The 27,703-nt window shown below is 32.5% G+C and overlaps 2 protein-coding genes and 1 long non-coding RNA gene across 11 annotated transcripts in view; 2 read left to right on the top strand and 1 right to left on the bottom strand.

The window, feature by feature from the left end:
- Positions 1–27,703, top strand: part of LOC143194396 (uncharacterized protein CG43867) — a 510,718-nt gene that overhangs the window by 242,348 nt on the left and 240,667 nt on the right. The gene's annotated exons all lie outside the window — the stretch shown is intronic.
- On the top strand, positions 1,940–5,309 carry LOC143194408 (uncharacterized). Its single transcript, XR_013005321.1, has 2 exons — positions 1,940–2,586; positions 4,351–5,309. It is a non-coding gene; the product is annotated as an uncharacterized LOC143194408 (long non-coding RNA).
- LOC143194404 (cathepsin B) lies at positions 4,521–6,886 on the bottom strand. Its single transcript, XM_076401149.1, has 4 exons — positions 6,761–6,886; positions 5,575–5,918; positions 4,963–5,425; positions 4,521–4,789 (listed from the first exon to the last, which is right to left on the bottom strand). Exons 2-4 carry the CDS (start codon positions 5,908–5,910, stop codon positions 4,584–4,586), a joined length of 1,005 nt encoding a protein of 334 aa, XP_076257264.1. The 5' UTR covers positions 5,911–5,918; positions 6,761–6,886; the 3' UTR covers positions 4,521–4,583.

Below are 27,703 nucleotides of genomic sequence, written 5' to 3'. Positions count from 1 at the left end.
TTGTTTTCGTTTTTGTTAAAATAGTGTTATCTATTACTTGTAAAGTCAACTCAATTACTTATTGTTTTAGGTCAAGTATAAACAAATATTAAAATATGAAATCAAAAAATATTTAGTAAAAGATCAAACTGTTTATAATCAGTTGATTGATAATAAAATAGAATAAAAGTCCTCAGTGCTTTTCAGTAAGTATCCACTTATTACAGTGACGAATTTCATGTCACTTTTGTTTAATCTAAACTATTTTGTAGGCTATTGTTTGCAGTGACAATGCATATAATTTAGATTAGACGTAATTGTAACCAATACATTTTTATGGCTATTTTAAAGGGTATTTTTACTCAAATATGAAGTAACACAACACAATAAACATAATAAAGTATCATAAAATCTTATTACGCCAATATAAATAATGAATTTAACATGTATATTAAAGAAATAACGAACACAATGAGGTAATTTGTTTTTTATAATTTGGGAATGTATATTAAAGGAATGTCATAATGAACATTATGACTTCTCGTTGTGGATGCATGTCATAATGAACATTATTATCATTAAATACATTACTGATTTTCTAAAACTTAGGTTTATAAAGTAAACAATCAAAATTTGCAAGTTTAGTAATTAAACACCTTAATTTTTATAAATGCTTTTGAATTTTTTCAAATGCACGGTTAATAATTCATAATTTATTAAATTTTTCCTATGGGTTCCATCTATGCAAATTATGTAGTGCGTTAGATTTTAACTCCTGCATATTTTCATTACTTAATTTATGTATTCATAGTCCTTATTTTTTATCCATATTTCTCACCTAAAATATATATCACAAAAACAATAAATACATTAGGCTAATTAAAATAACAATTTTTTATTCTTTGCTTATTTATGTCACTCCTCGATCTCGCCCTTGAAGGTAGTTCATCGTCTTCTATGACTTTCATTTATCTGTTGCATTCTACTTTGTCTTATGTTCCACGTTCAACTAACAACTCACCAACAAATGAGGAATTAAAATTCAATGACTATGTCTTAAGAAATGCATTTACTACTGAAATTAATCACAAGTCAATACCACTAAAATTTAGAGAAAAATCTTAACAACCTTTAGAATTGCCTCTAGTACAATGATATGCTATGTCTCCAGAACCATATCAATTAAAAACAGTCTTTAAGCAAGAACTTCTTTTTATTTTCCGTCACAGGACATCAAATTAAATCAAAACCTGGTTTCGAAAATCTGAATTTCTTGTAATCAAAGAAAACAGGCGATGTTATTCCCCAGTTTTGTTATTCTACATTGGGAATAAATTTTCACATATGGTGTATTTTTCTTTCATAGTATAAACTACCTATACCTTCCGATATAGCGTGCACATTAGTTTGTTTTCTCTGCAAAAAATATAAAATATAACTCTGCCATCAAGTAATTATATTATTCTCAATCGCGTTTTATCGAAACTAACCATAAGCTCTTTAATAATTCTTAACATACAATACGGAAGTAACCAAAAAAAAACAAAATGTTAAATAACACTGCTTAATATTAAATAACTTTGTTTAATAATGTTTTTATCGTTCACTCTACGTTTTAATATAATTTCAAATTTTGACGAACACTATCCATTATTTTATTTTATAAATATATATAAAAACTTAACTATGGCGATATTCGATCCTAGTACGTTATTGTTTGAGAGCTAAACTCTCAGTCCACACGGCTATCCGCTGAGTTTGTTGATATATTTTATATTACCTATCTGACTAGTTTCGTTCAGTCTTAAAAATTCTTCCTCAATATAAGCTTTAACTGTCCCAAAAACTCACGCGTGCCTCCGTTGTCTTTAAAAAGGGAGGACAAATTTTCACTAAGCCGATTATTATATAGATTGTTTAACCAATTTCTATTTGATCTTGATTTTTTATACTTTCTTACAATTGTAACTTGCCTATTTGTTTTTTTCAATTATTACAGCGGTATTCTTTCAGTATTCTTGGATTTATATATTTCATGTCTAACCAATATTGTCATTTTTAATACTACCTATTGGATCACATTTATATTTTTCACTACAAACTGCAACATATACCACTCGACTTTCATCGGCTGTATAATTCATATTATGAACGCAAAATATTCTCAATATTTGCTAAGGTGATCTTTTAGTGTCGTCGTCATATTAGAATTTTTTTTTCAAATAGAAAGTCTTATAAATGATTATTTAAAAACTACTTCTTCTGGAGCTGTTGTTTATATTTCTGATATTGGCAACGCAACGCAAATGTTGTCAGACATGATCTGGTGTGACCACTGGAAACTTAACATTTAGCTCTTTAGAATATATATAGATGTCGGGATGATTCTATAAAGCAAAATGAAGGCATCCTTAAGCATTAGTATGATAAACGTATGATAACAAAAATAAAATATTTTTAACAAAAAATTGAACCGACTTCAAAAAATAAATAATGAACTCACTAAAACATATATATATATATATATATATATATATATATATATATTTACATTTAAATGATATTAATTAATACGTAATGGGAAAATGATTATGATTCAAATCGCATGTACTTACTATTAACAAAAAGTGTAGATTGGCTAATGTAGAAAGAAATTCTATGCTATCAATAATACTTCAATTAAAACAATAATTTATTCAATTAATGCTCATTCAATTCTTCCTTCTTCGTTCAATTTAATAGTTTCTTCTTCGAACAATTCAATACTTTCTTCTCCAAACAATTCAATACTTTCTCAGCAATACTTTATTCTTCTGATTTTCGAACTCTTTCCCTTCGTGTTCATGCAATTTACTGTTGACTGTCTTCTCGTTGTGGATGCACTATGTTTTATCGCTGAAGCTCCTCCCTCAGGTTCTTGGTGGTGGTAGACAAGGCTGATCAAAAAAACCCTTTTCTGTACACCGATTCGCTGAGAATATCGGGGTAGGAAACACTCTTCCAGCTAGGAAGGAAGTCTTAAGGAATTCCCAAAAATTCCACGATTTCGGGTCTTCTTGATATATTTATAGTTAGGCGCCATAAAGAGTCCTCTACGAGGTCTAATATCCGACACGTTTTGTCTAGCCTCGGTACTTAAACCCTCGTTATCCTAAACACTTGACGACGAGCCGATGGGAATCATTCTTGTTGAACACGTCTGTTCTGTTTACTTGGTATCTTTTTGCCTGTCTATATTTACCAAACGTTCAATACACTGTGAACGTTATGCTTTTTATCAGGTCATAATTATTTTCCATGTCATATATATTAAAAACTTCATTTAAAAGGTCTAATAAATTAGACCCTCTAACAATAGAACCGAAAGAATTCTACAGTTAGCCTAACTTACATTTTACATGGCTGTCCCAACCATCACTACATAGTATAAAACAAAGTCGCCTTTTCTGTCCCTATATCCCTATGTGCGCTTAAATCTTTAAAACTACGCAACGGATTTTGATGCGGTTTTTTTCAATAGATAGAGTGATTCAAGAGGAAGGTTTATATGTATAATACATGCATAATATACTAAGGCAACATTAACCTATTTTTTTAGGCTTATTTAGCAATTAGCAAAAACGCTGCCTAACCCTACGAGTTAGATCAAATTAATGTACTACAGTATTGTACACCATAAAAAGGTCTACAAAAAAGTCCGCGATGGTATATGTTTATCTTTTAGGGATAACCCACATTAACCATTTTTATTGTTTACTTTTTACGCTTCGTAAATAAGCGAAGCTATTTTAAGCAATACGGCATTAATCCTTAGCGAATTAAGTACCTTAAATACAGTGTGCAATTAATATAGATCAATATGGTTCCTTACAGCATGTAAATTAAACAAATATTTTCGGAGATATTACAAATTTAAAATTTGCGTTTAAAAATGTGTAATGTAATAAAAATTGTATGAATTTAGATATTCCAAAGATAGCAGGAAATCTTCATAGCAAGTATAAGGGAAGAGGAATTGTTTTACTCCAAATTTAATGCGTGCAAGCCAAGGGCAGTAATGAATGAACCAAAAATACTGGATCGATTTTAATCATGTTTTCATTGAGTGACATAGGCATATATATTTTATGCCCATGCAAAGTCGGAGCGGGCCGCTATGTTTTTATATACAACGTTCATATTTTTTCTGTAGTGTATTTAATTTACTATCAGCATTGCACCCGTGCGAAGCCGGGGCGGGTCGCTAGTTCATAATAAATTTGCATCGCAACACCTACCTATACCTATTTATATATTTGCAATATTATTTCAACTACTACTAACTGATTACTTTGAAGTCTGCGCCTAACCGGCTATTACGTTTTCCAACAGTAACATGTATACTTATACGGGAAGGAATGAGACATATGTTAAGATTAATTTCTCATTGATAAACATCTGACTGATTTCTCAATATCTACAATACTTTCTCGATAGCTTCTAAGAGTAGGAATTATCCTTTTTAATTCGCTGGTTATTTATCGTGCAATGATAATAAAACATTATATGTTAGTATATTTGCATTATATTTACTATTTTTCAATCAGATAGCTAAACTGCCATATTTACAAAATTGGTAAAGCAGCCACGCAATTGGACTCAATTTTAAGATGGTTTTCTCCACGTAAGAATTTAACGTATCCATCTAGACCCCAGTCGGTATTCCAGGAGTTTGCAATGAGCCAGTATGGAGTACCATCTTCAACTCCCCAACCAAGGATCTTCATAGAATGACGGCCAACCGAGATACCGCTAGTAGCTTGATAAACTCCTATAAATTTATAAGTAAGAATTATATTTATCTTCTCCTAATAGAGATAATTTAAGTTTATAAAATCTGATAACATTTATAAATTATAATATACATATTTATATTATTGAATAATATCGAATATTATTAAATAGTCCGAATAAATCGAAATATTAGTATTTTATTTTAATTACCTGATTTGTAACTGGCGAAATCATCCATAACGGTGAAGCTAGTTTCAACGGGACCATTTTTCAATATTTCCAACTGAATTTGTTGTTCTTCCTCGAAGTAAGAGGGTATTTCGCCAAAAGTAAGAGATTCCTTGTAATCCATAGAACGATCAGAGCAGATTGTAAAGCAATAAGGCGTCTTAGAACTCACTGAGCTGCACTGAGGCCTGGTGTTATAATCGACATTATGCTCACAGGGCATTAAAGTATAATCTTTGCAGCCCTGGTTGCCTTGGTATAAACCTCCAGTAACTATTCCAGAAGAATTCCAGTAGCTCCAAGCCAAATCGGGGTTGCCTCCATCGCATCCATTTCCGCAGGAGTAACAGCAAGTATTTAAATCTTCGACAGAAACGAAAGTTTGTCTGGTTTGATTGGAGTGAATGCAAATTCTGTCGGACATAGCAGCAGTGGCAGCAATAGCCTAATAATGAATAGTGGCATGATGTTATGTTACGTTTGTATAATATACATATATAAATCTTATCAGAATGGTGTAAAATATATATAGGAGATAACAAATTTGTAAATAAACAAGTAATGCAACTGAATTTAAGTAGATAATGTATTTACCCAACATGATCCACAGTTCGACTGATCCCAAATAGTCTTCAAGGACTCGCACTGGGGCCATGCTTCACGCGAATCAAACGATTCAGGAATAGCATCGATTTCTAAGTGAGGTTGGGCTTTGGCAATTTTTCTTTCTCCGGTGTAGGGTAGGACACCAGACATCATTTTCTTTACACGGTCCCACTCTTTCACTTCAAAGTTTTTACCAGCCTTCCATGTTTTTGCCTTCTGGTTGATCAAAGCTATGTTCTCATCAGATAATGGATGAAGATTCAAATTGGCGGCGGAAGCGAGGACTATGACGCCAAGAACTATGCAAGTTCCCAGACACTTCATATTTTATTCTAATTTATAAGAGTTAATATGATAATTAGATATATTATAATATTAGTGACATATTTGTATCACAGGTTTTAAAGGTGTTTATATAAAAGGCTTTGTCAACAAATGTTAATTTAAATATTATAATTACACATATATGAATATAACATATATACGACATATATGAATGTCAAATATCAGTATTATACTATTAAACTACTTTAATGAATTTCAAGGAATATCTTGGATGGAAAATTCATAAGTTACCTCATAAAAGCTGGGATAATCATCACATCATCATAATCATCATCACATGATGATGATATTGCAATTTTGTTAATATATGACGTCCTATTGCAAAGCGATTAACAATTAAATACTTTTATCAAATATGAGTTATGAATTAAAACAAAAGAACGGAAAACAAGCAAGCACAAAAAGTACAAGTAAGAAAACTTTCTAGACTAACAGAAATAATTAATAGGAACTTTTTAATAATGATTGCCTTCAAAATCAACCTATATTTGAGACGTTGTATTATAAACATGAATTAATACAATATTATGGAGTTAATATTAAAAGGAAATAAATAACTAAAATTTAATAAGTTTTAGTGTTCATTGCATATAAATGTTTTACTTACTTGAGCTATGGGTATCGAATCACTAGCAAGTACTAGCAAGTACAAACAATGCAATAAAATAGAATTAACAGGAACTTTTTAATAATGATGCCCTTCAAAATCAAACTATATTTTGAGACGTTGTATTGTATACATGAATTAATATAATGTTATGGAGTTAATGTTAAAAGGAAAAAAAACTATAATTTAATATGGTTCATTACATATACATTTTTTACTTACTTGAGCTATAGGAAACGAATCACTCTACACAATAATTTAGAAGAGTCAAGGTACCTAGTATTTATATATTTTATGAAGATTTTTTAATTAATGGCGGCTACACGGATATTGAATTTTGAGTGGTTGATCAAATCTATTTGCGTCTAATTAAATTATTTTATATATTTAATATTTTCAAGTTTCAAGTGTTCGACTCGTCATATGTTCGAATATTATTATTGTTATTTTGAAACTGTGACTTAGTTAAGAATTTTTGTAGATAGATAGTAGCTTTAAGCAATAAATACTTGTGTTTGATCTTTTTAAAAATGATACCGAAATAGTTCATCCAAGAAGGCTGCCGAGTGTAGAGAAATTTTTGTTTTTTTTTTTTAGTTTATTTTACCAATTATACCTTATAAGATGAAAAGTTGGACACCATTAAAATGTAACACTACTAAGTCTGATAAACTTCTGATTTTCTGTTCGTTTATTTTCTATCAAAATGCTAAAATCAATTTCGATCTGATGAAGAAATAAAAAATATCCTGTCAAATTTCTGCAGCAGTATTTTGATTTAGGTCCAGATAGTGGAACAAATAATCAAAAATGACAATATAAAAAGTGTGTAACCTGAACGAGCTGAAATGCCAAAATAATGTTTGGTTCAATTGTATATGTTTTACTACACTTTTAAAACATACCTTTTATTGAAGTACATTTTGAGAGTAGTGATTCATAGGTAGCTCCAATTTGAAAGTCAGAACAATCTAAACTGAACGCCGGTCAAAACAAGAGGATACATTACTTAACAAAGATCTCCGGATTTAATACATGCGCACTATGGTGCATAGAATAAACCATAGAAAAGAATATAATTTAATAATATTGTCTTCCGTTTCTAATGACAGTATATTCTGTCAATGGAGTGGATTCATACAGTCGATCAAGCGAAAACAACAAATAAATCTAGAATATTTAGGTTTTGTGTTACATTATTATATAGAAATAATAATTCTAATAATATATTAATAATAATTATTAGTAATAAGTAATAATTAATTAATTTTTATGTTATTTTGGTGGTTTAGTTAGTGCAGAATGTAAGGTCAAATTTTTAAAAGTTATAAAAGTTGTAAAATCTTAACAGCATCAATTTTGTTTATAGTGGGAATGTTAACTGTCCAATTTATAACATATCATATTAAACGATATCGAATAGATGGCAACATATGCCAATTTAATAAACAAGAACACAGAAGAAAATTATTCTTGTTATGTCGGAAGTAGTCATAAGAATATTCATTAAGAATAGTGGCAAAAATTGTAGTAACTGTTAATAATTAGGCATTTATTTAAAACATGATATATTTTAGCAATAATTTAATTTATATTTTATAGGTGAGATGTAGCTAGAATTTGTTGAGAGTGATAGCTGAAAAATGTCAAATTCAGAGAAACAGAGAAAAATAAATTAGACAGGATTTTGCTAGGATGCAAGAAATGTGATACAAGAAATGTAAATTTGCTATAAAAGTAGACCTGTATCAAATAAACAAAATATATAACTATCCTAATGATCTAATGACAAACAAGAAAAAGAGAACGCATTTTTTTATAAGAGTATAGGTAAATACATTATTGTATTATAAAAATATTGATGTATTGACGGGAGATTTCATTCAGCTTAAAATTATACTCATCCATTCATTTTAGGTTAGTTAATATACAATATGTTAACCGAAAGCTCGAAGTGGCCAATTCATTAACGGGGGTTGTGTATCAAGAAGAGTAGAAAACATTGCGGTAGGGATCATAGTTGAGCATATTTGGAGATTTTTAAGAAAATTTCACTGTTTTCATATATGGTGGTGGCATTTTTGTTTAGTTTTAACTATATTGGTTGGATTTTATCTAAACGATTTTGGTCTTGTTTATGGTAATGTTCATGTATATTGTTCTTGGAGTTTATCTTAATTGTTCAGATACGTAAATTAATATAAATATGGCGTTTTTATTAAAGTAGAAATAGAAAAATAGAAATATTTTTTAAAATTTAATTTATAAAGTATTTATCAACTTTGTGTATAATTATTTAAATATAATTTATACATAAAAAAGGATTAAGTAAATAAAGCTGTATATATGCATGCGCCAAACTTGAATTATTTTGTTTGAAAAATTAATTGAGCTCAATATGCGCATCCGCCAAATTCGGAGATATTTGTTAAGTAATGTATCCTCAAAACAAGGGATCGGTGAAATCTGGGATCTCTCAGACTTCAAGACAAAAAGAGGGCAAATCCTTGGTGCTCGATTAGCGGGAACGCCAGTGGCGCAAAGAGCTGAGTTGTTGTCGTATCCAAGGTAATCACAGCATACACAAAAGATGGAAAAAGTCATCGGTATAGAGGAATAATGAACGAAACCTAAAGTTAACTGACAGAGACCGACGAATATTAAGAAAGATTGTAGCTCTACAGTTATTTGGATATATCTGTTTCTATAAAAACAGTACAGCGGGAGCTCCACAAAGGTAACATTTATAGAAAAGTTTTGATTGCAAAACTCTTTATAAGGGAAGCCAGCTGCGAAAGATGTGGTGCAACGATCATAAAGACCTGGCACTTTGATTGATTGGAAGAATGTGGCATGATCCGATGATTTCTTCTTAGAGTCAAATATGCGGAGGTTCCCTTATAGCTTGGGCGCCAACATCAACTGGTCTCTTATCACATCACTGGCCGGATTACTGGCATCAGTTATAGGACTAGCATATTGCTGCTAAACAGTACTATATTGCAAAATGATAGTACATCCATACACACAGCTAAAAATTCAGCCTTGATGTGAGAAGTATCAGAATATAATAAACATCTTCCCAGGCTAGTATAATCGCCAGACATAAATATTCTCAGTTTCATAACCTTATAATTTAAGTAATTTAATATTCTAATTTAGGTTTAAGTTGTTTTCTAAATAAATGTTTTAAAACTAATCACGCCTTTGGGAATTAATTTATGCAAAGAAAATGGAAACCTCTAGTATACATTTAGCATTAGAGAAAAATATAATGCCTGACTAACCCAAACCACTTCAGTGCTTATAATTTATTCCCCGTAATTCTTATGGCTCTATTATAGTCTCCCCGGGTGGAGATTTAAGCAGGAAACAATACTGCATCTTGGACGCTGACCCTTTGGTTAGCCACATTGTTAAAGGCATTAAGTCTAATGAATATAAATACCCTTATGGGAATTAACCCTTAAAGATGTGTGATAAATCTCAACGTATCATAATATAAATGTATTTTTGTCTAATTTAATTTTATAATGTCGACTTATTCTTTTTATTATAGTAATGAAAATGATACAGAATCCATATCGTAACAAATATTCTTTAACATATCAACCTAATATTAATAAATAACTTTTATACTTTTTCCTGCTTTTTCAAGCATATTTATTTAGATACGCTTCAAATATTAATCACTGATATACTAGCAGTTTTAGTGTTATTATATTAAATTTCTATCTATCGATATATTTTGCCCTTTTCTGATAAAAAACATTATTCCGTCACTGATATTTTTGGATCGGTACCAGCTTTAAACCATTAAGATGGTTTTGGAGAGACTGGGTCAAACGGCAATAGGATGTGACAAGATCCGGTCTATACGCTGGATGTATCAAAGCTTTCATTATTAATATATCCCTGGTATATCACTGTAATAGAAGTTGATATATGAAACTCTATTTTGTTGTTTTTTAGTCTGAAGCTTCAATAGAATAACTAATTCTACTACTACCTATTGAATCAAACCAATAGTCCAACTATGTTCCAACAGTTTATGAGAATAACGCCAAACACTGTCATATTCCAAGATGATAATGGACCCATACAATAGCCAAAAAGTTTTAGTTTTGGTTTGAAGAATATCATTAAACATCTTTCCTGGCTAGCACAATTGCCAGATCTCAACATAATTGAACCGTTTTAGAGCAAGGCGTGAGCAGTAGATTTTGATTTCCAACAGGTTTGAAGCAAATAGCGGATGTGTTTGGCGAAAAAACTATCAGAAGAGGGATTGATTTATTGACTGAATATAAGAGATCTTCATATATTTTAACTATTTAATTTAATTTAATTCCTATATTAATGTCATGAATACATATGAATACATATTTCAATGTTTGACTCGAATCCATCATTCACAAATGATAGCTGATTTTAGTAATATGATGATTTGATGACGATGATGATTTTATTGAAATACTAATATAATATCGAAAATAATAAATATATTTAATTCACAATTTAAGTACGTAAAACTTAACATTGTATTAATCTAGAAATTATAAAATGCTACTTATGACATTTCATTTTTAAATCGAAATTATCAGTGATGTGCTCATGCTATTTAAGTACTCGTTTGCTTAGAAATAACTATCTTGTTATCTATTTTTATTTGGACTATTTCCTGTTATTGGATTTATTGACAATTTGTGATATCATTGTCTAAGAGTTATTATAGAAACTGTACAGTTCGAATATTTTGAAGTATAATAATCTTAATATACTTTTCGGTCGGATCATGTGGCATCGATTAGAATAGATTAGGATCGGGAAAGACAATGTGTGTTTAACATTGCGCGTAATAAGTGCAACATATTTAAGTGCATTTTTTGTTATTTGTAAGAGTTTTTTTATATAATGTATCAATGTACATAGAAAAGGTAATTTTACATATATCAATTAAAATTGATAGCTACATTAAAAACTACGTGAACTTTCAATTTCGATCTTCCAAAATTTTTCGTTTTATATCAACTGTACTGACATCACAGCTTCTGAAATTCTATCGGGTTCGGTTGTGAATCTAAAGCATTCTCGAATCTATTAAAAAAATAAAAAAATCGATATATATACACGGACAGAACAAAAAATGCCGAAATAAATAAGTACTTTGGTGCGGTACGTGTGAGAGCTTCCATTGCCATGATGAAGAATGATCCTTCGTTGCCGCTTCTTTTTTCGTAGTTCACAAAGCACTTCTGGTAAACAAATAAATGTGTGCCATTCAGAGTTCACCTTTATACCTTGCCATAAGGGCTATATTACCACATGTCCAGTTATTCCCAAGAAACAAGTGATCGTTTACTTCAAAGTTCTTTGCGCGCAAATAACTTTTGTCGTATATGGTTCGTTTTGGAAGACTCATACGATAAGTTCCTGTTTTGTTCGGGGTCTATATGAATTCTAGATTAGTCATCTCTGTATATACTATACATAGCTTTGAATGCACCCCGATTGTATTTCTTTGCACCAATTGGCACTGGCCTCATTTTGAGCTTTTATCAAATTATGTTGATAATCAATGTGAAAAAGTTCTTTTTATAGCACAAATCACACATCAAGTATTCATGATTAACATTTTATTGATGCTCGGGATACTCATATTCAACGGTGATTCAAATTACATGACAATCTTGCAATATGATTTTGCGTACAGCATCAATGTTTTCTGTCATAGTAACTGATTTTGGACAATGGATAAGTCGTTTAAGAGAAATATTATTATTTCAAAAGAGATGCGAACCGTACTAAGTGATACCGGGGCTTTTATTCTTATTTCCCAAAAGCGTCCTTTTGTAATTCAATCCAATGATGAAAAGTGTAGGTGGTTGGTTATCATGGACCGCTAACAATATAATTTTATTTTTGGTGTTACTAATAGAGTCATGTGAGGTAACAACCTATGAACATCGTGCGAATTACACAGTTGGCAGCTGGTCGAAACTTCTCGTACTTAGTTTGCATTTAACTCCTAAGCAAGTGCATCACAGACTTGCCGAATAAGGACATGAATGCTTAAGCCACAATATTATTTTTGCCACATTGTTTTTGCACATTTGTCTTATCTATTTACTAAGTAAAGGCGAATAAATATAAATGAGTAAAGAAATTGACTGGGAATAGGAACAAGAAAAACTAATCAATATTTTATGAGAATTTACGTATTTTGTCTAAGGTATGTCACAATTTTTACTGCGTATTTTTTATTTATTTTAACTGGCTGAGGCTACTATATGGGTGTAAGTGTCCACAGTAATGAAATGATTCTACTTACCAACTTTAGGCTAAAAATGGTTCCAAAATATATAAGAACTTGTAAATGTGTATTCCATTCCATTAATTGTCGGCACATCAGTTAAAAATGAATATGTAGTTGACGCTGATACATGGATGGCACAACATCCTATAGATGAATTAATCAGTGCCATTTAGATTTTCGACAGAGCCTTTAAGAAATCTGATAATCTAGGTAGCGCAGCATTCAGGCTCCCTGGAATTTCTCTTCGACTTCATCAACCATCCTCAGCTACAGATATGTTTTATCCACCTATTGAAGATACTGCCATTAAAATCGACATTCAAATGCTTTTTTTGGACTGGAACCGGGGAACGGGAATCCTGTTACGGATACCTGGTCGGGAGGACCCGCAGGAATAAGCAAGATGGACTGGTTATGTGGACTGCCTCTGGGCTACCCAATAAATTCCACCCTATCAGCTGATCCAATTACCGTAAGTGATACTTCTTACTGTTAGTAAGGAGGATGCCCGTAACTGGTAACACTGTTAAGAGGCACAAGGGCCAGGCAAGGACGTGGCGTCGTTATCACACCACGCAGCTTGCGGTACATGAGTTAATCGCTCGCCAGAGAAGGCCGAGACAATTTGGAGTTAGAGCACCACGGGGAAGTGTCGGCGGTGATAGAGTAAGGACACGAAGAGCCAAATGAGTTATTGGCCTAAAATATCGGTCAGCTCGGTAATACATCTATTGTCCGAGATATAAAATCGTGAACTTGGGGGACGTCTGTTTCTCTGTGAATTTGATTGATCCTGATGAACCAGGGGGCATTGATTATTCTCCTGAAAATTTTGTTTTGAAAGACATGAAGACGTTCCACCTGGCTAAGTGAGATGTATTTTAGATAGACACTGGAGCCGTATAGAACTACTGATCGAACAAGCATCTTGTACAAGAGACATTTTATAGAGAGAGGAAGCCTAACCGGGAACAGCAAATTAACAATACCTTGACCTTTATGGATGGACCTTTGAATGTGGGAATTCCACCTAAACTTGCGATCGAAGACAAGACCGATATAGGTGGCTTCTTCTGACCATGGGATTTTGGCGTTCTCGATTTTAAGACACGAAAGGCTCGGTGCAGAACGCTTCTTGTGGAAGAAAATGGCCCGGGTTTTCTGTGAGTTGACCTGCAACCTCCAGAAATATAACCACTGGACCATCTCATCGAGATGTTTTTGGAGTCTGCTTCGGATGTGCGGTGCTACTCTTGAAGAAGTAAAGTAAGCAGTGTCGTCTGCGTAAAAAGCTGCTTCAACTTGTGGTCTCCTAGGGATATCTGAAAGAAAAATATTTAATAGAGCGGGTGCTAGGGGGGAGCCTTGTGGAACTCCTGCGTCAATTGTTTTCCTACTAAAGAGAATATCTTTAATCTCCACCTGGAAAGATCGTCTTGACAGAGATGATTTGATAAGAGCTGTTAGGTCATCAGGTAGACCTAATCGGATGCATTTCGCCACTAAGCCTTCATGCAAAACCTTGTCAAAGGCTTTGGTTAGGTCCAAGAAGATCGCTCCAAGTCTTTCACCTTGGTTAAAAGCACAGCTGATTTTGCGGCCAACCGCCTGATGAACGGAATTGTCTTCATAAAATCATTGACAGCATAAAGAATTGCTCTTTCAGAAAGCTTGGAAATGGAACTTAGTAGGCTGATAGGTCTATAGTCAGAAGGTGACTTAGCTCCTTTTTTGGGGATAACTGCGATGCATGCATGTTTCCCTGCGGAGTGAAAGTGTTGAAGCCTCAGAATGGCGTTAATGATATTACTTAGTTCGGCGAGCTGCTTGTAGGGAAGATTTTTGAGTTGGGATAGTGAAATATTATCGAAACCCGGGACCTTCTTGTTCCGAATCTTGCCGATCATTTGTGTGACTATTTTAGGAATGACTAAATGGTTTAAAAGATAACTCGGAGGCACTTGAGAACGAACGGATGTGGCATTCCTAATGATTTCGTCGTTCCCAGCGTTTATATTTGTAGCAGGAGGGAGGTGTTCCATTGGGGCCTCATAGGTTTTAGCGAGGAGCTCGGCCTTTTCGTGGTCGGTGACTGCGAAAGTTCCTGTCTCCGCTGACTTTAGGGGGGTATAACGTTTTACGCCTTCCCCACGGGGCTTTTAGAGGGTCGCCAGAAATTTGCGGGACCATCCAGCCTTTGGTCAGCTAGAAATGAGTTCCATTTCTCGGATCGCCAGAAGTTTGTGTTTGATTCCCTTTTTGACTAGGATAGCAGTTCCGCCACCGCGAGTTGGGACACGGTCATTTCTGTAAACCATGTAGTTTAGAAGGGAGAAACGATGGGAGGGTTTTAGGAGAGTCTCCTGAATAAGTGCTATATCGATGCCTGAAGACGAAAAAACTTTCAAATGCTCTTGATCTTGATCAAGATGCAGTAGAAAGTTAAGAGACTCAGTAGGAGCAGTAATGCAGTAGAAAGTAAACTGTAAGTGTTATTGAACCATCTCCACTATGTAGATAGCAGAATATCGAGACTGTTAAAAACAAATCAAACGAAAGCGAATAATAGTTGCTATCTGATCGAATTAACAAGATGTACAAAAATAAGGAAACACTAGTTATTCCACCTTCCTTTCTCTGTAACTATTTCAATATTTACGAGTCTCATATTCCTTTAATCAGATTCAGAAACGACGTAAAAATACCAGCACGTCGGAAGTAATCAGTAATAGTTCGTCGGAGAATATATTAGAAGGGAAACAAAAATTGATCAACGATCAAAAACAAGACAAGACAACAAAAAATCTAAGAAAATAAAAAAAGCAATGATGAACATGGAAACCAAAATAAAGTAAAGTAATATTAGGAAAGATAGTGTATTAAAAATAATATAAAATATTCACAGTAAAATTAGGAAGTAAAGTCCATTATGCCTAGAGAGATAAGGCGATACGGCTGAAATGTAGATTGAGTGTAGAATTTGAGTCAAGTCTTGGTGACATGAAGTCAGCACCAGCTACGAGAGTGGCGTGTGAACTATTTTCCACACTAACTATAGGGTAGAGTTTTAAGCGCTTTTTTAGGTAGTGATGTTCCCTGGATGCCTAATCCGCCTAATTAAAAGTTGTATACCCTTGTAACGCACATTACTTTCATTATACATCATATTTACTTTTTTACGTTGAATTATTGTTTCCCTTGTTGCAGCGTAGCTTAGTTTCTCCTGTAACAGCTTGTGTACATGTATCCTAACAAAATTAGATTAATCACTCTCTAACGCCTTTGCCATCTATGCGAAACAATTAGTATTCATTCACTCCTCATACAGTTTAACCAATTGCTCATATATATTCTGAACAATTACCCACATATCTATGTAGAGAAATCTTTAACACTCTATAACACTCCACCTTTATTTGTTTCCACTCTCATCACCCTCTCTTCGTAATTGTCAGCATTACATATTAACCTCTTTATTTATTGGCTGCCATCTTCTACTAAATATGTTATTGTAGAATTTGACAATTCTTATCAGTTATCCCATATCAATTCCCATATTCAATATAGAATATGGTAGTCACCCTTGGACTTAGAGGAATACATTAATTCTGCACCAGGAATAAAACTGTTCCTTTTTCCAACATAAAGAACTATATGTCTGCAATTAATTAATAGTAAATGTTATGACTAACAAATCCTAATCAATAGTTATTCCTGTGTTTACCTTTTTGAATGAACTTCCGTTGCCTCTACACTATATTTATTATCATCTTGCCATAAGTGACCCAATATTCTATTTTATTCTATCTCTCATCTAAATATACAAATTGATATAATAATGCTTCCTTGATTTAGTTATAAGTGTTCGAAAATGTTATTATTTTAAAAGCTATGTGTGGAAGTTCCATCTTTACACCACTTAAATACTATATTACCCAACAGTGTATGAACGGATTAATGTTTAATAGTATCAGTACATATCTCTCCAAAGCATTTTACTGGCAAGAGGGGCCTTCATTATCTCGTTCATGTTCGAAGTTGAGTATTTATTTGCTTCGTCATTTTCAATCAAAGTAACCACAAATATTAAGCAGCGATTTCTTTTATCGAAACAAGCAAAGCACCAAAGCAACATTTGCCGGTTTAGAACATCCAGTTGTTATCACTAATGTTTTGAAGAATTTGCAGACATTTGACAACCGAGCGAATTTCATAAACTCATTCGATTACTTGTTCGGACGCATGGGACTACATTGTATCTCTTTTTAGGTAGAACAAAATGAGAAGAAAAACGTTGCCTTAACTTAACATGAATTTACTATAGACAATAGACTATTTTCAATAGACTATATGTGTAGTATATAACATGTTATAATGTGTTAATCTCATACTATGTTAAGTAAATTTTGTTTTTTATAATGAATTAAAATGTATGTTTAGAAGCAATTTACTAAAAATGGCGTAAAATTGCCCTACATGACCTTATTTAGAACTGTCAAAATAATTTAACCAGTAGTTATCGGCATTACTTATTTATCTGTTTTATCATGGCTATTATTCAGCGTAGATTCATTCCTGTAGATAATAAACTGGCATTCTTGAATATAACCACGTGATGTCCGCAAATCGAAATGCCATTTGGGAAAAGTAATAATTTTTGATTCCGGTGGCAATCGAGCGAACTGTTGGCAGATAGCTTAAAGTTCATGGTCTTTTTCGGTCGTAAAAGAGTCCCGCACGGAAGATATGAAACCTCATATGGTCAACTTTGCAGACGGATATTTATGCGACAGACTATGGAGACTCGTTCCGAGCGAAGACTCTTCCGTCCGGAATCGTAAAATTTATATAAAGGGAATCGGAAGCGGCTCGAGGTTCTCGCCGGGCATATTATAATGTATTAAATCCGAGTGCAATATCGTAGAAAATTGCAGAAATGCAAATGCCGGGCCCGTGACGCCGTTTTCTCTACCGTTTGCTGAATATTTAAAGAGGGTTCTCGAGCTACCAACCTAATTGCGAATTAATGGCTTTGGATTTTATATAGTTTCAAGTCTGTCTTTTGATCACTTTTGCAAAAATACGTTTACGGAACTTGTTTTTGAAACAATTGTTCAATATAACTCAATATAAATGTTGTTGTTAATTTATAGGGTTTTTCAAATAGTTAAGTGAATGCTAGAAATAGCGTTTTTTTATTTTTCATCCACTAGTGATAAATCACCGTGTTATACGAATTTATATTACATATATATTTATATTTAATTTAATTTACAAATCAATTTATTACTACTGTTCGGTTATACTTGCATTAATACACAAGCAAGAGGATTACTGGATTAATACATCAGTATAAATTTCCTAAATTAAAATAAAACTAAACTACTTAAGCTTAAGTTAAGCATACACCTACAGACTATAAAAGTAGATTAATTTAGGGTACCCGAAGAGCGAGAAACCGTTTTGGGACGCGAGAGCCCTATATGGGTTTTTACTAGCGTGTACATATCAGTGGAGAGTTTCGCGTTTTTGTAAGAACGCTAATTGTCGTAAAAGAGCGAAAGACCGTAAGAAGGGCGAAATACAAAAAGGTATAATCCATTCAAAACAGCAGTGAATCCACGTCATCTGAATCGAGGACGCAATGTTGCCGTATCCACTCTGAGTTTTAGTACATTTTGACATTACCATATAATAAAATTCTAATCTATATAAAATACTTAAACAACAATAATATCTAATATAATTTATTTTAACATTATGGTACATCTATTGCATATATTATCGAAGAACTTAAAACTACAATTAATTATACAGCCACAATAATTTTTAGGTTGGAGTTGTTTTATTACATTTACATTGAAATATTTTCCACACCAACCATGAGATAGAGTTCCAGGCGCGTTTTTCTATGTAGTAATATCCATCGAAGGCCTGATCCACTTAATTGACAACTCTATATCTGACTGATGTATTTTACTTTGATTGAAGATCATATTTACATTCTACCTTTAGTTCTTGAGTTCTTCGATGCAGTGTTTCCTTGTAAAGACATTTTGATATCACCGTATTTATCCTTAGTTTGTTATGTTAATACCTGCGAACATTTTTCTTGATTAAACTAATTTTAATCACCTTATTCTCCTCAGTGTATTTACCATATCTGCAAATCAGATAGTATTACTTCTCTCTTGATATATTTTAACCAAACGTTCATGTATATTCTGAACAATAACACATATACACAAGATTTCACACTCTATAATACAATTTCCTACAGTTAAAGTATATTAATTATATACCGTTATATTATTATAACGTTCAGCAATTTGATCTACCATGTTTCTCAGGCTTATTTCTAAAAAAGGAAATTACATAAAATGCAATTAAATATTTCATTTATCTTTACCGAGTAATTTGAAATAGTTCATTCTTTAACATGGTTTCTTCGAAACTTATTTTATGTACCTTTAGCTATTGTGCTTAATTGCACCCTTTGTTGATGCATTTGTTGGGATCTTCTCCACTAGGGTACTATGATATGGTTCATTGTCCATAAAAATAACCGATGTTTCCTCCAAGTTCTTTAAAAGCGGATGTCAAACTACCGGCAAAACAGATTATGGTTCATTTCCCCATGGTCACCCTTGGACTTAGAGGAATACATTAATTCTGCACCAGGAATAAAACTATTCCTTTTTCCAAAATGAAGAACTATATGTCTGCAATTAATTAATAATAAATGTTATAACTAACAAATCGTAATCAGTAGTTATTCCTGTGTTTACCTTTTTGAATGAACTTCTGTTCGAAAAATCCATGTCTCATCTAAATATAAAAATTGATATAATAATTCTTCCTTGATTTAGTTATAGGTGTTTATATAAAATTTTATTCTTTTAAAAGCAATGTCTGGAAGTTCCGTCCGTGTGTTATCTTTACACCACTTAAATACTATATTACCTAACAGTCTATGAAGGGATGTTCTACATCCCTCAAATCTTTCAGCTTTTTATGGATACTTTCCGAAGAATTTTCTCTGAAATAATTGTATCAAATTATTTTATACATTTCGTATATTTGATCTCTCATACAGCTAATATCAAGCTGATCTTGATTCGTCACCCATTTCGCATAAACACGGTGTGTTTTTAGTGAATTTAAGGTTATATTGTTTTTAATTTTTTGAGATATTTCAGTGACCGTGCCCGTATTAATATTTCGTACAGCTGCAACACGCAAAAATATTTTCAATAAAACAGCGGCGATTTGAAATTTATTAAGACAAAGCTCTAAAGCAACGTTTGCCGTTTGACAACCTGTAATTATAATATTTTGCAGAATTTTGCAGACGTTTGACAAACAGATGACTGTTGCAGGCCTGTTCGGTTACATGTTCGAACTTGTCAAACAGCATTCTGTATAAAATATTATCTTAATTAATTAGTTTTATTCTAAAACTTATTCTAAAGTTTACATATGTCCAGCAATCAGATCAGGTGGTGCTAAACGTTTTAGTCTAGGCACTTCACTATCACGTCGCATATTTAGCAGATTAGCGAGTACATTGGGATGCACTGACACTCTTTCGAAGTATTTCACACAACCACGATGAATTACACTCGTTATAGGTCCTAGAGGAATATCGCGTTGTATTACTATATTTGAAATATAGTACGGAGCATCAAAAATGGCACGCAACACCTTATTTTGGAACCGTTGAATGATGGATATATTAGATTTGCTAGCGATACCCCATAATTGGATTCCATTTAACCAAATAGGCTTGAGTATAGACTCACACAGCAATACCTTGTTATCTAATGATAACTTGGATTTGCGCCCGATGAGCCAATACATTTGATACAATTTAAGTCCAAGTTGTTTCCGTTTAGAGAGTATGTGCTTCTTCCCGGTTAGGCCTCGATCTAAGTGCATACCAAGATATTTACCATGCTCTGCTTGGAGGAGTTGACGATGATTGATATTCACTGGTGGACATGTTCTTCTACGCAGGGTAATTGTTACATGAGTGGATTTTGTTTCAACGGCTTTAATGCGCCATGTCTCCAGTTGGGTTTGTAGGTTTATTGATGCTGTGACTGAATCTTCATGGGATGCTGTGTCGTCTGCGTATGTTGCCACAGTAGTTATTCTTGTGGTGGGCAATCGGCCGTATACAGAAGATACAGTACTAAAGCCAGTACACTACCTTGCGGAACTCCTGAATATATGGGATTTAATCCAGTATCTTCATCACCTTGATTTACAATAAAATGTCTCTCAGTGAGATATGATTTTAGTAACTGATTGTCCGGATGAGGGAGAAATTTCTTTAATTTAACCTGCAAGCCGGTATGTCATACTTTGTCAAAAGTCTGAGAAGAGTCTAGAAAAGCAGCCGAACAATATCATTTAGGTCAGTGTTTATGTTGTTTACAACTCTATGCACTTGTTCTATAGTCCCATGCTTATTGCGAAAGCCAAACTGATGTTCTGGAATAATTTTTCTTTTTCCATTATATAGTTTAGCTTGTTATGTATAATTTCTCGAAAACTTTCGAGATTATCGGTAATAAGCTTATATGTCGGTAGGAGGTCACATCTTCTGGTATTTTTCCTGGTTTAAGAATCATTAATATTTTAGCTACTTTCCAGATAATAGGGAAGTAATTAATTCGTAGCATAGCACTAAATATAAGTGTTAATAGTTTTATACCGTTTTCTGATAGTTCTTTTAAAATTTTACCAGTAATTAAGTCATAAACAGGAGCTCTTTTAATATTAATCTCTCTCATTATTGTTTGTTTAACTTTTTTGACCGTTAATTTCTCATGCGTCCATTTGAAATGGCGAATTTAGAAAGCTAGTAATTTTTTTTCCTCATCTTTATGTAGCTGAGACTGGAAAGGTTTAAAAATTTTTTAGGTGTTTTGAGAAAATATCAGCCTTCTCTTTATTGCTTCTAGCCCAATTATTTTCCTTTGTTTTAGTAGGTGGGCTATGCTGCTGGGATCTCCTAAGCTTTTTTATTGCTTTCCACAACGAATAGTCTGTAGGCTCAGTTGATGTCAAGTTTTCTAGGTATTCTTGAATGCCTTGGTTTTGTTTATTTTGGACTAGTTCTTTCAGCTCTTTTATTGCCCTATTAAATTTTATTTTATTCTCTTCAGTTCTTTGCTGTTGCCAATTCCGTCGCAACTTTCTTCTTTCTGCTATCTTTTTGTGTATTGTACATAATATATGTGTATTTGTTTCTTGGTAATGTTAGGAGTCGCGCAATATACTGCCTTCTGTATATTTTTTGTAAGGTTTATTGCTGCCATTTCGATATCCGTTTCAGTTTGTAACAGTAAGTTTAGAGAGATGTTTCGGTCTAAATTTTCTCTAAATGAGGATCAGTCAGTTCTATTGTTGCACAGAGGAGGGAGAGAGTTTATCTTTGATGGTAATTTTTGAAGAAATTGTTATTATTATTGGTGAATATTCAGAAGACAGATCGAAACATGATTCTGCAGGACACTTTTTTGTATCAATATTTTTTGTAATACAGAAATCTATAGTATCTGGTTTTTCATTTCTGTCTGAAGGCCAATATGTTGGTTCACCAGTAGAGAAATGTAAATTATCTGTCTTTATTGCTTTTAGTAGTTCTCTACATTTTGAGGTTTTTATTCTTGAACCCTATATTAAATGTTTCGCATTTTAATCTCCTCCGGCTATAAATCTATTACCTAGCGTACTGAAGAATTCTTGAAAGACTTCTGCCTTGTTGTTATGTTTGGATGGGCATTAAATCGCAGACATTGTTAATGGTCCATGGACTTCCTCTATGGTTATACTGGTGGTTTGCAGGTAGTCTTTGCGGAAATTTTCTTTTTCGAAATGCTTTATATCAGCTCGAATGATTATGGCTGTATCTCCATGTGCTTTATCATCAGGGTGATTTGTATGATAAATTTTGGGAATTTTCAAATAATGTTTGTCCGTAAAATGGGTTTCGGAATGAAATCAATGTATAAAACAATGAATACAATACACTGCTAGAAAACATAGGTGTTAATTTGTATAAAGATAACGCGAGGGGCGCTAAATAACTTTCCAGTCATTGTTTTTAATAGAACACAATTTTTAAGAGCATATAATATAATATACTTATCTAAACAAAACATGGATCATAACATAATAATAAAGGTAACAAAAGTTGATCGAAAAAAAAGTAAAAGAATAACACGTGATTAGGTTTTATTAGTCATATATTGAGTTGGTTTTACAGTTTTATGGATTTGTTTCATAGAGAATCGAACCAATACATGTTTATACTTTAGTATGAAAATCAAAAGCTAGAAAAGCATTCTAGGATACATTGTATATATTTAAACTGTTTCAATCACCCAACAGTTTTAATTATACTAAAGCTGCCTGCAACTATGTATACTTTTTGCAGTCCCATAAAAACCGCTCTTAAAGGCAAACTATTCCCCGAATGACCACCATAAAAGTGAATAAAAGACCATAGCTTCCGGAATCAGAGCCGCTATATCGGTGAACCAAGCTGAATGAGGCGATAACGGACCAGTTCAGCAGCGCCGAGGTCTGGCCTCCAGGGGATTCAGTTGTTTAATGCAAACTAATGGATAGTCATTATTGAAATTTCGTCTTGACTGCAGCAGCGTGACTCGCCTGGGCGGCTTCTGAAGGGCACAAAGGGTTACGGGTCGCGATCATTAGTGCGGATTTACTTGCCTTGTATTAATTTGATTTTACAGCCGGCCAGGGCCGCAAAGGTTCGTATAGAGCGAAGGGTATGCTCGTTCGCTAATTGCTTTTTGTTGTACATTAAGCAGGAGGGTGCACAGGTTGCCTATTTTCATACTTCCTTTTCTCTCATTTAAGCTTGGGCTTTATTTTAAAAAATAATTACACGCTAGTCGAATAATCTTTTCTATTTGCGCCAATGCAATGAATATGTAGCCAGGTTTTAATAACAATAAAAATATTATTAACTAGTGACTACCCTGTGGTCAAAACTCGACCACAATTTATAAATTTATTCATGTTTCTTCATAATGTTTCTGTTATAATAGACTAAGGAGAAGAAACTTAAAAATTATATGTTAATATTACTAAAAGTTGTTTTGACAATTTATTCAGTATAAGATCAGAAATAAATTTGATATTAATTATTACTTAACTAATTACAGCAACATATATCTGTATATTATAATACATGCAAACTATATCAAAACTTAACTAACTCACTAATGTTTATTAAATGGCATTTAATTATATCTAATTTCCCTTAATTTTTAATAATCTGAATACTGTAACAAAAGTATTATGAGTAAGATTATTTTCAGAGCTGCAACAACTTTAGGGCATCAAATAAAATTAACAAGGCAATTGAAAGGTCCACGGCCTATCATAGTAAAACACATTTTTTTGCCAAAATTAGTTTTTTTTATTCAACATATTCCCTTCTCCTTCAATTCCCCTCAAGGATGATACACTGATTATAGCGACCCTCCAACTTTTCGATACAAGTTTTATAGTACGATTTGTCCTTTGCTTCAAAATAGGCCTTAGTTTTCTCGATCACCTATTCACTCGACGAAATTTTTTTCCCAGCGATAATTCTTTTGTGATATGAGAAAAGGAAATAGTCGCTGCGGACCAGATCTTGAGAATACGGTGGACGAGGAAGCAATTCGAAGCCCAGTTCATAATTTTTTGACACGATCCATTGTATTGGTGAAGCAGCACTTTCGTTTTCTTCATTTGCGGCCGTTTTTCGGCGATTTCGTTCTTCAAACTGTCCAATAAAGCTATGTAATAGTTTCTGTTGATGGTCCTTCCTTTTTCAATGTAGTCTATGAAAATTATTCAATGCGCATCCCAAAATATAGACGCCATAACCTTGCCAGTCGACTGTTGCGTTTTCCCACGTTTTGGAGCGGGTTCCTCGTGTGAAGTTCACTCGGATGACAGTCAAATGAACTTGGAGTAACTGTAGTAAAATGATAGAGCCATGTTTCATCCATTGTTATATATCGACGCAAATATTCGTGAATGATATGATGTACACGTTCAGTTGATATCTTTAGTGTCTGCTATTTCATTAAGTTTGAATTTACGGTCATTCAAAAACATTTTGTTGATTTTTTAAATAGTTTCGTCGGTAACAACCTCTTTTGGGCGTCCACTGCGTTCGCCGTGCGTTTTCGGTGCTCATTTCACCACGTCTAAACTTAGTCTACTAGTCCTTGATCCTTTATTTTCCGAAAACTCGGCATCAAGCCAACTTTTTGCTTCAACTGTATTTTTTTCCTTCAAAAAGCATTATTTTATCAACACGAAATTCCTCTTTATCCATTTTTTTTTTTTCACAATAATAAAGGCTGCTTCACTCAAAATGCTATAATTCACAAACTAATGATCCGACAGCTGTCAAATTTATACACACTTCTTTTTAGGGTTAGGCCTAACTAAAAACATATGTATTTAATTCAAGTAGCTCCATCGACGTATCAGGCCGGGAACTTATCAATTTATATGTAATATATGGTTTTTATTTACTTTTATGTTATAATCATATTGAATAAAACAATAGCGCACACAATTAGGCACTTTATTTTTTACAATATGAAAATTATTAAAGTAATATATTATTAAATTCAATTCTTCTATTTGTTTCATTTGTTCCATCTAGCCAAATTATGTACTTAATTTCACTTTATCTACATATTTTGATCACTTAATTTATGTTTTAATATAATTTTTATCTTTATATAAATTTTTTGTCTGAAATATATATTGAAAAAAAAAAGATTTAGGAATCCTACCATTGCAGATAACTCATCTTTAATTTGTTTTTTTACTACTTTTCGCTCTGTGTTTTATCTAGTTTAGCCATACACTATTAATCATACATTATGTCAATGAATTTTTTGATTATTAGTGTTTACGAAATTATTATTAATTAATAGTAATATTAATATTATATTAAATAACAAGTTATATGTATATGTATAAGGATAATTACAAAAATGTCTATAACAGACCCATTTTGCTTTTGTTTTAGAATATATACTTTATGAGATATAAGGTTTTGGCATTATAATAATACCTATAACAAATAGTAGGTAGTAGCTAACTGGATAGATATCCATGTTCAATTTCAATGCGTAATCGTATGATAATGTACACACGTATCCGAAGGTACGAATTAAACCTAAAATGTATAACGTCATAATGTCTAAACACAGTTAAGACCGTATTCGGATGCATATTATATGGTTCTCCTGCTAGTTATGGAAATAGGATTCAATCCATATTAATATTGATGACTAATTTATTTAGCTGTTCATTACAGCAGCTTTACTCGTGAAACTGTTAAGTATATATTCCATACTACTATTAATACTAATATATGTATATATTATCTAAACATTGGCTTTAAGTGTATAACGATTATACATTAATTCTCGGGAACCTTTTAGATAATTTTGATGTTTAGAAGTTAATATTTAAAATCGAAATTAACATATTTTGTTATAAAAGAACTTCTACGAAAATATTTTTTTACCTTAATGAAATTACAAATATAGCATTTTAAAGTAAAGTTTAAAACACACTGATGGGCATATAATATAACTTCAGAAATATCCATCGTTTCTCTTTTCAAAATTGATCACTCAATCTTTATTTTATTTTCTTATTTTATTTCTTATTATGTTCATTTTTCAAGCGTTTGTATTAATAATAATAATAATCACCTTTTGACCCCCATTATAAGTAAACTATTATTTTGTATTGACTAAGGTTTTTATCACTGTATAAGTTTGTTCAAATATAAGTATCCATATTTAATAAGGTTAGTTTACACCTAATTCTGGAACAATATACATCTTCAAAAGTGTTCGGTCTACCAGGTGGTCTTAAACTTACCAGCTCACGTTGACTTTCAGTGGTTTTCTTTTCTTTACAAAACAATAAAAGTAATGCGCAAATGCACATTTTCAGGTAAAAAACTCGACGCTTTCAAAAAATGTCAATATATAACGCTGTTAATTTGACGGAATCAAACTAGCGTAGTTCTAAAGCTAATGTCAGTAGAATAAAATAAGTTAGTAACAAACAGTAGAACAGACCGAGAAGAATTGATGAGGAAGCCGAGCAACTACATTTTGAGACAGAAAAATTCATTCTATGTATCCATGAAGCTGCTTGAAACAATACTACAAAAATTAAGAGTAGAATTAAATGAATGCGAATCCGAACTAAATCAAGGAGTCATATAATGGTAGAGGAAAAATCAAACCTACAAAAAATGGCAACAAAATAGAGCGACTGAAAATAAAAATATTTTAAACAATATACTCAAAGATTGAAAAGGGAAATACTGCAAATTAAACACAAATCCATAAGTAACTGTTGATCCCATTATCAGTAATTTATTATTTTGTATTGATTAATATATTTTTATCACTGTACTGGTTTGTATCATATATGAGTATCTATATTTAATAAGGTTAGTTTACACCTAATACTGGAACATTGTAGGTGCGAGGATGTTGACATTTAAAAAATATAAAGATATGATTCTTTCCATTTTTGACTCTTCATTTGTTAAGTTAGTAATAATTTATGCCGGCTTGGTTAACACAGTGGTCAAGGCGACCGGACGGTCCTCCTACTATTGCGATAGTCGTGGATTCGAATCACGCTGGGTTGTAAATATGTGTGTAATTATTTTTAATTGTAATTGTCCATAAGGCAAGTGTGTAATATTCGGCAAGGAAAATGATCTCAGTGATGTCAGTAACCAGGCTTAGTAAGGCCAAATGTCT

Source organism: Rhynchophorus ferrugineus, unplaced genomic scaffold (assembly GCF_030347505.1).
Source record: "Rhynchophorus ferrugineus isolate W39M unplaced genomic scaffold, kcgeb_rfMv2 rfM3, whole genome shotgun sequence".
Lineage (NCBI taxonomy): Eukaryota > Metazoa > Arthropoda > Insecta > Coleoptera > Curculionidae > Rhynchophorus > Rhynchophorus ferrugineus.
This window is presented reverse-complemented; position numbering and strand designations above follow the sequence as displayed.

Bases quoted from the DNA above. Each gene is read 5' to 3' on its own strand.
- LOC143194404 (XM_076401149.1), bottom strand. From the start codon at position 5,910: ATGAAGTGTCTGGGAACTTGCATAGTTCTTGGCGTCATAGTCCTCGCT. The intron at 5,426-5,574 runs GTAAATACATTA...ATTCATTATTAG, and splicing joins CGAACTGTGGATCATGTTGG to GCTATTGCTGCCACTGCTGC. The intron at 4,790-4,962 runs GTAATTAAAATA...ATAAATTTATAG, and splicing joins TTTCGCCAGTTACAAATCAG to GAGTTTATCAAGCTACTAGC.